At 34.3% G+C, this 8,863-nt stretch overlaps 1 protein-coding gene across 1 annotated transcript in view; it reads left to right on the top strand.

Moving 5' to 3' along the window:
* Window positions 1-5,731: 5,731 nt before the first annotated feature.
* The window catches only part of shtn3 (shootin 3), a 24,252-nt gene continuing 21,120 nt past the window's right edge, over window positions 5,732-8,863 (top strand). The window contains exons 1-3 of the mRNA XM_016553684.1: window positions 5,732-5,790; window positions 5,928-5,986; window positions 7,040-7,100. Of these exons, the coding sequence (XP_016409170.1) occupies window positions 5,760-5,790; window positions 5,928-5,986; window positions 7,040-7,100 (151 nt within the window). The 5' untranslated portion in view covers window positions 5,732-5,759. The remainder of the gene's footprint in view (window positions 5,791-5,927; window positions 5,987-7,039; window positions 7,101-8,863) is intronic.

Raw genomic sequence — 8,863 nt, 5'->3', positions numbered from 1 at the left:
CATTTTTGGTTGATTTTTCTTTTTATCCTCAATAAATGTGTGCTGTCTTAATGAGTCATTGATCATTTGATTTGTTCCAAATGAAAGATTAATTCAGGAACAAAGCAAGCTCAGAGATGCCAATGCTGCAGCTGTGGATATGTTTATAAATATTTTATTGGCGAAAATAGCACAAAACAGACAAGACTGTGTGAAAAATAGTGTGTGCGTGCGTGCGTGCGTGCGTGCGTGTGTGTGTGTTTTGACATTTTTTACATTTTCCTAGACAGATTTTTTTTTGAGCATGTAAAATTGTGTAGGTTAAATAGCTAAACTTTAACCCTGGGTCAAAAAAGTTCTCTACTGCTATGAGGCCACAGGTCTTAATCCATATGGCCTTCAAATTCTACACAGGCTTGAGGAAAGTCAGCCACACTCCCCTGAGAAGAAACAAAGAGCACAGTGTGTGTATGAAAGAACACAGGGAGGGATTTGATACAGGGCATTTTTGTGTAATCTGACAATAATTCAAACACTTTTTCATTGGCATATCATTCTCATATATTTTTTCATTCATACATATTTTACATTTTACATATGATTCTGTCCATTTTTGTTTTCATTTATGAATGTTCCTGTTACATTAATTGTAAATGAACAATAATATTTATTTGTTTGTTTGTTTGTTTGTTTATTTATTTATTTTCTTTCCTTAAACTTTCACTTCTATAATCATGCAAACCTGAAGAGTTTCTTCTGCTGAACATAAGGATGTTATTTTGAAGAATGTGGGTAACTAAACAGTTGCTGGTCCCCATTCACTTCCATAGTATTAAAAAATAATAATAATTCAATGGGGACTAGCAATTGTTTAAACCAGAAACTCAAACAGGTTTGGAACAAATTGAGGTTGAGTAAATGAAGACACAATATTCATTTTGTGGTGAACACTATCCCTAGCCAGTTTTGAATTTTGAAAGTTCTAAAAAAAAATTTAAACAAAGATTGGGGGGGGGGGAAAAAGAAAACAATTACTAACTGCTGATTCTAGAAATCCACAGAAAATTATGTTCTCCATACATTTTTGGTTGATTTTTCTTTTTATCCTCAATAAATGTGTGCTGTCTTAATGAGTCATTGATCATTTGATTTGTTCCAAATGAAAGATTAATTCAGGAACAAAGCAAGCTCAGAGATGCCAATGCTGCAGCTGTGGATATGTTTATAAATCTTTTATTGGCGAAAATAGCACAAAACAGACAAGACTGTGTGAAAAAATATAAGTCACTTAATATTAACTTAGTAACTTTATTGAATTCTATAAAATCATTATCAAATTTGCAGTCATGTTGATATTCGGGAAAATGAATATCATGACCTATGATCTTATCTGAATAGATTCCTTGTAGGTATGTCATCAAGCAAATAAAAAAGGGGCTGTTAACTGCTGTTATTGCTCACTATTAGATAAGTGTTAGTGTTTTCAACAGATGATACCAAAAGTTCATAAATAACAATCTAAGTTCAAATAATCAGCTAATGTATAGGAAACAAGCAAAGTCATACAATGTGATTCAGTGTCAGATGGTGAAAAGTCTCATCTCATGCACCATATGATGTTTACAGGGTTACTGGGCTGTGGCACATGAAACAGCATTTACTAAACACTGTCAACGATACACTGTATGTAATAATTATGCTTATAAAAATAGTACTTATTAAAACCAAGTCACATCAAAGTCTCATAACTGTGCACCTCTAATTTAACAAAGCTAGGAACCAACTTTTTTTGTTTAAAGTCATTTCAATGCGATGTTGATTGAGATGCGGCATCTTCTGGAACTTTATCCACTGGTGTTGCTGATGGAGAACATTGCTCTGACTTTATGAATGGCACTATTGAAAACACGACTGCAAAACTGCAACGTGTATAGCTGAGTCATCCGCTGAAGGATAAAGCTTCATTTAAAACCTGCATTTTCATAGTCTTAAAAACACAACTCTAAATAATATTAGTCATTACTGAAATGCTTTCATTTATATGTATGTAGCACATCTGGCAGACACTTTTATTGAACTTATGATGCATTCACACTACCCTACAATAACACTGACATTGATACTTGCCATTAAACCCATGACATTGACAATGTCTTGCCTGCTGCAGGAACTAGAGCTGAGCTACAGGAACTATAGGAACATACTTCTGTCAATAAACCAAACATGCAGTGACGTTACCAAAGAGCTGCTATTGACAGAAGCACAGCAGACTCGCCAATGACAAACATGCTAAAGCTTCAGGACCACAGTTCATACAACAGCCCTTCAATGACCATTGATACAACATTCAAGATAAACATAAGCATGTCATATAGATAATAACAGGTGAAAAATTGCCCAAGACGTCATGTTCAAACAGTCAAATCACAGACAGTCAAGCTGAAATCTAAAATCAGTTAAAATACCCAATCTTCTTGAAAACAAAGCTCTAACTTAACTCTTTGAAATGAAGTTTGTGTGTACATTATGCGGTTATCACACAATCTAGTCTGTTTTCATTCCCCGAAACTCTAAAACAAAATTTTGTTCCAAACAATCTTTTCTGTGGTAAGTTCATACCTGAGCCCATTATAGAGCCACTGTACAATGCACATGTAAACTTTTTAGACATTTGCAATTCAAATCTGAATTATATTATGTTATATAAGAGAATTCCTAATGAGTGCTGTCTGCTGTGCCTTCAGGACAGTTTATCTTGCGGAATATTGTGTTACACACTAATACTGTAGGACTAGGTTATGAAACTAGGTGGTGCTACTGGGTAAGCATGGAAGTACCTATGCAACACTTTTGAGTAGAGATACAATATGTATGGAGGCCCATTTCCACCACATAAGAAAAACAAAATGCTTGATAAATCATAATTATAAAATGAAACATCATAATTAAGAGATAAATTGAAATTGTGAGATACTAAGTCAAAATTCTAAGATGAAAAGTCAAAATTCTGAAAAACAACATGACATAAAAAGTCAAAACTATAAGATGAAAACTCACAATTATAACTCGTCATAATTTAGTTTTCTATGTCTAAAAAAAACTCAGATTTTTTTTATCTCATGATTATGATTTAATAATATACCCTAATTTTGACTTTCTTTCATTTTATAATTACGATTTACCAAAGCAAAATCATAATTATAAAATGAAACATCATAATTAAGAGATAAATTGAAATTGTGAGATACTAAGTCAAAATTCTAAGATGAAAAGTCAAAATTCTGAAAAACAACATGACATAAAAAGTCAAAACTATAAGATGAAAACTCACAATTATAACTCGTCATAATTTAGTTTTCTATGTCTAAAAAAAACTCAGATTTTTTTAATCTCATGATTATGATTTAATAATATACCCTAATTTTGACATTTTATAATTACGATTTACCAAAGCAAATCTTTATTGGCTTCCATAATGATGGGATTTTAAATATTGTATTAAAAGGTTGTAGTGGGTTGCAGCAAGATCTAGAATAGGAACAGAGTCATCAGTAAAGGAACTAAAAAGAATTGTGAGTGGAGGGAATAGATGCAGAAGGAATAGATTATGTATGCTTTTATTTATTTTATTTGTGCTAACTCTTTTGTTATGTTAGAAATGTCAGAAAATGTCAGCAGACAAAAAAAATGCATGCTGTGAAGCATGACTATGATAAATGTGTAGAGGGTGCTGGGTTGTAAAAAGTGTTGTAACTGCGTTGAAGCAAATAGTATTGCACATGTGGGTTATGAAATCAGAAAGAGTGTAGTGTAAGTACAACAAGAATGAGCTAAATAGAATGTGTCTTATACAGAAGTGGTGAAAGCTGTTGAAATGAGGACCACATGAAAGAGAACGGAGACTAAAAATGAAAACATACTGTACAAAATTATGCAAACGTGAATGCTTGACCAATGCACTGCTAGTGGGTGGTACCGTTAACTTGCATTCTTGTGTTGCTGTGGTAGTAACAAACCGCAGTAACCTTCAAATATCTCCCATGACATGTTGTAGCAAGAAGCTGTTATACATGAAATTGAGCTTGTTTCACCAGAAGCGTTTGTGTTTACATAGCAGGGGCCCTCAGTCTATGGGCCAAGGACCCCAAATGACTGGGAGCTCAGAGACTGAGCTGCTGTTATATATGAAACTGAGTGCTTGGCCTACCTCATTTTAATTTGATTTCATATGTTTTTAAGAAATATTAACTTTGGATGAAGCTTTGAAAATGTAAAATATAAAGCAAGTTAACTTTAATATTTTTATTTTTCCTTTTATTATGTATAACACATATTGTCAAGCAGTGAATTCAGGTTCAAATGGAGAGGTAAGATGATGAGGGAAGAAATGGAGGATAATAGACACTTCGGTTGTGAATAAGAAACAGACAAGTTCAAGATTATAGTAAAATAGCTGAGAGATTCCTATGTAAAAGAGCTGGGGTTACTGATGCAATGTTGCAGTTCAGATATTGGAAGAGGAGAAAATCTATGTAATAATTCATTGTTAAAACCCTTGTCTAAAATTATTTTAAGTGATCTAGAGCTTTAATGTACATTGCACTGTATCGGGGGAAATGACAATGGATGTAACAATGATAGATTTAAGATTATATAAGATGTGGATGTAACTTTTTATGTTCTTTGAAACTAAATAGAAACTATAAAGAATTGTCCTTTGAATAATAATAATATTCTATGTTTTGTATATATTATAAACTTAAGTTAAGATTTCTATTGGGACAAGAAGGGTGACAAAAGACCACATTGAGGTGACAGTAGAGGGCACTATTGAGACGGTTTTCAAGAAAAGAGATCCAGAAAAATGGGAATGAGTGCTATATAGATTTAAAGGTGGGGTGTTTTTGAAAAATCGCTTATCCCACCTTTAACAGGTAGTGGAATTTTTGATGATAATGTTTCTGGGTGTTTTACTTTTGAAACGTTTGTTTTTGTAATTCCTATTTCCATATAGAAAGGAGTAAAATGTGATGTTTATTCAGTCTCATCTTATTATTAATTCCCCTTTTTGCTTTAAATAGCCTATATGTTGTTTAATGTTTGATGCTAGGGTGAAGGTTTGATTTTGACATTTTGAACATTTTCGCGTTTAGGCTATATACCGTAATAGACTTTTGACCACAGTTTCATATCAGCTAAAGTCTTTATGTATAGCTATGGTAACTAACATACTTATAATTCATAAAGAGAGCCTTTTATGTTAGCATATTCACCAGACAATAAGTAGCCTACACAATTTTGATTATGCAAAACCAACAATAGCTAAATTTCACACGTAAACAAAAATATGGCCATTTTCCCTTTATTGAAAGTTGATCTAGACAAGTGGAAACTATCTCTATTATTCCTAAAGCAGTCAAAACTCCTATAGACCTATCTCTATAGCCTATAGCCTATTTAGCCTATCCTATAATGTGTCCACTTAAGGTGTAAATTTTATTTATTTATTTATTTATTTTTCTTAACCTGGGAACACATCCCTTAAGAAAATTAGCCATGGTTTTACTACAACCCCCGGAGTTTGGCTCCCTCTTGAGGAGGAGGAGCTTAGAGGCATAGCGTCCTGTCACGTGACCTAAATTAATATTCAGCAGCCGTCTCGGCCGCCGTTCAACAAATCAAGTAGGTCGATTGGGCAAACGTCACTCGAGTATCTTAATATTCATGAGTCAGGCTTCGCCATAGTAGGCAGCGGGGTGGTACACTGACTGAGGAGGGAGATGGATGCGACGCCGCTGTCTACCGGCTGTGGTACTGAACATTTTAAATATAACAATAGAGTTGGCTCGTTTTGAATGGCAACGATTTTACTGAGGAAAGCAGCATGTGAGATGATTGTTTAAATGTTTAATGCATTTTTGTGTGAGTAATTCTGCTGATTTGTGCAGTGAATGAGATGGAGGCCGGTGGAGATGAAGAGGGAGAGGCTCGGGAGGAGAGCCCTGAGGTGAGAGATGATGTATGCACGAAAGAATAAATCTGTACTGCCTTCCCATCTAATTATTATAACATTATCTATTCTTGAGCATAAATTAATCACAGAGTAATGAGAAAAGGGAAAATCGGAGATTTTTGAGTTAACCGGCTTTTTATTAATTCGAGGGTTGACACCCTTTTCATGTGACAGTGTCTGAGCATCTTTTTGTATGTCTCGTAAGAGTTTAAGCAGATCATGCAGATGATGACCTTACATTATTAGCATTTTTCCCCCATCAGTTTATTTTGGCACACATGATTTGTGGTTGTTAATGTCACACCTGTGTTTGCAATTTACATAAAGGAGAAAGAATAATTGGTTTTGTTAGTTCCTCAGAGAACTGACCTTTTCTGAAAGGTGTCTAGAGGTTCTCCAGAGGATTGCATCACTGTCAACATCTGAGAAAACATGAAAGTATATTTTCATTTTTACAGTGTAGGGAATAAGACAAGCGTATTAATTTTAGGCCAGAAGACAATCCATAATTACAGACTGATAACCAGAATAAACTTGCAAAAACATAAGTGTAAATGCATACATACCCTCACATCTACATCTGCTTCAGGCAGGGGAACCTCATTACTTCGAAGAAAACCACTATGATTATTTGGAGGTTGAATAATGTGAATAAGAAATATTATTGTGTTATATGTAATCCTATATGATTTTCAGTACATTTATTCTGTTCAAAAGTTTTTTTCATGCTTTTGAATGTCAACTTTTTGAATGAAAACAGTTCAAGATTCTTTGTTGAATAGAAAGTTCAAAAGAACAGCATTTATTTAAAATAGGAATCTTGTGTAACATTATAAAAGTCTTTAATGTCACTTTTTTTATCAATTTGATGCATCCTTGCTAAATAAAAGTATTAATTTATTTGGGAAAAAGCCTTGCTAAGTAACCTCACACTTTTAAACAGTAGTGTAGTTATGTTTTAGCAACTGCTATGCTCTCAAACTGTGTAATTTGTCACTACTCTTTATATAGTTTTCTCAATATTGCGTCACCTGTTCTCTTCTTTAGTGCCAGAGACTCACTGCAGAGAGAGATGAGGCTGAGATGCAACTCAAGCACATTAAACGGGGTAAGATCAATTAAGTCATCTTCTGCTGTTTTTTTATTTCCATTTTTCATGCATTAAAATGGGAAGAAAAGTATTGCAATATGCAACATAGAGTAGATTCTGTTTATAGGTGCGGTCTGTAACTTGAATATCATTACTGTTACTGCAGCAAATTCATTTTCTGATCTTCTGTATTGACCAGAGGTCAACAATTAGCATCCTGCGGTCCAGATCCCGGCTCAATCTGGACCACAAATCCTTACTCACAAATGAATACAACATTTCTTCATAGCACCCCACTTAACCCTTGCAGGCTTGTTTTTGTGTGCTTTCAAGTCAAGTCAGAAAGATCACAATAATGTCACCGTAAAGCCGTAATTACAAGTGGGAAACTTCTTTAAGCTCAGAGTTTCTGAGTTGTGTTCAGACCGATTGTGAATTTTACCGATACTGATAGCTGGATTGGACCACACTGGGCGATACGGTTTAATCAACTGATAGTTTTTAAAATGGATACTGAATGAAAACTACAGCTGTGCTTTACTATTTAAAAAAATAGTACTGAACCATACTTTGTAAAATAATAAAAGTCATAGTTCATTAAAGGGGTCATATGATGCGATTTCAATTTTTCCTTTCTGGGCATAGAGGAGTGTACAGTATGTACAGTATGTGGAAAATAATGTGTTTTTTTAACCTTAAACCGCATAAACACATTTCATTACACCAAATACACAAAATAATGTTCTTTTTAGCAGCATCATATGACCCCTTTAACTAATATTAACAGAAGCAATAGACTATCGGTGCCAATTGCAAAACGGATCAACCAGTCGACCACTAATATTGATGTTAAATTTGTGGAAATTAGTGGATTTATTTTATTTACAATAAAACTAAGTTGCATCTACAAAATACAACAGTATTATACAATTACGAGATAATATAGCAATTCAATTTACAGCACCTTTATAAATTGAATATAAACATAACAAAACAAAAACAGATTAATTCACATCCTTTATTTATCGTTTTGTAGAACAAAATCTTGCTGAACTGCTCTGACCAAGTGATTTGAACATGCCTGACATCGTAATTACAACTTCCCAACTCGTCAATTCCAATTTCCCAGGAGGACTTGAATGCACCATTTCACTACCAAGCCAGGCCAAAAGTCTTAAATTCTCTTTGGTTTACACTTTAACTACAGAATTAGAAAAAGGTTGTACAATAAGTGTATTGTTTCGTATTTGTGATGATTCTGGTGTCCATCAAACCTGAGTGAACTCAGTGAACTCCATACATCACCTTTTCACTCAGAGTAGGCGGTGAAGATGATCTCACTTGGCTCTTCCCACTAACTTGATGCTCGGTGTTGTCTTATCTCATTTCCGATCCCCTTGCCCTCACCCATATCATCATGACATTACCTGGGGGCTCTTCTCAATGCTCCATTATTGTAGGTGTTAGCGCTTATTCCGGTCTCCATGGCTACTGGGAGCCGACCGTGGAGATGCATTAGTGTTAAGGTGACCTTACCTGCTTCCATTCCATTTTGTGACATGTAAGGAAACCCAGCCTCGGTTACTAACTAATTTGTTAGCACTCTGACAACACTCCAGCGGCTGCCAGCTTTAGGAGCAGAATCTGGAAATTGTTCACAGGTGAGAAAATGCACATTTTTCTCTGCAAGATTAAAAATAGGGCTTCATTTAACAGGGTTTTACTTGCTCATTAAAAGATGCCATTGCAATGTTGTTGTACTATATATATATATATATATA

The sequence above is a fragment of the Sinocyclocheilus rhinocerous genome, unplaced genomic scaffold (assembly GCF_001515625.1).
Source record: "Sinocyclocheilus rhinocerous isolate Xijiao unplaced genomic scaffold, SAMN03320098_v1.1 scaffold44, whole genome shotgun sequence".
NCBI classification, from domain to species: Eukaryota; Metazoa; Chordata; class Actinopteri; order Cypriniformes; family Cyprinidae; genus Sinocyclocheilus; species Sinocyclocheilus rhinocerous.
The sequence above is the reverse complement of the archived record's forward strand: the minus strand, read 5'-3'. Positions and strand labels throughout refer to the sequence as shown.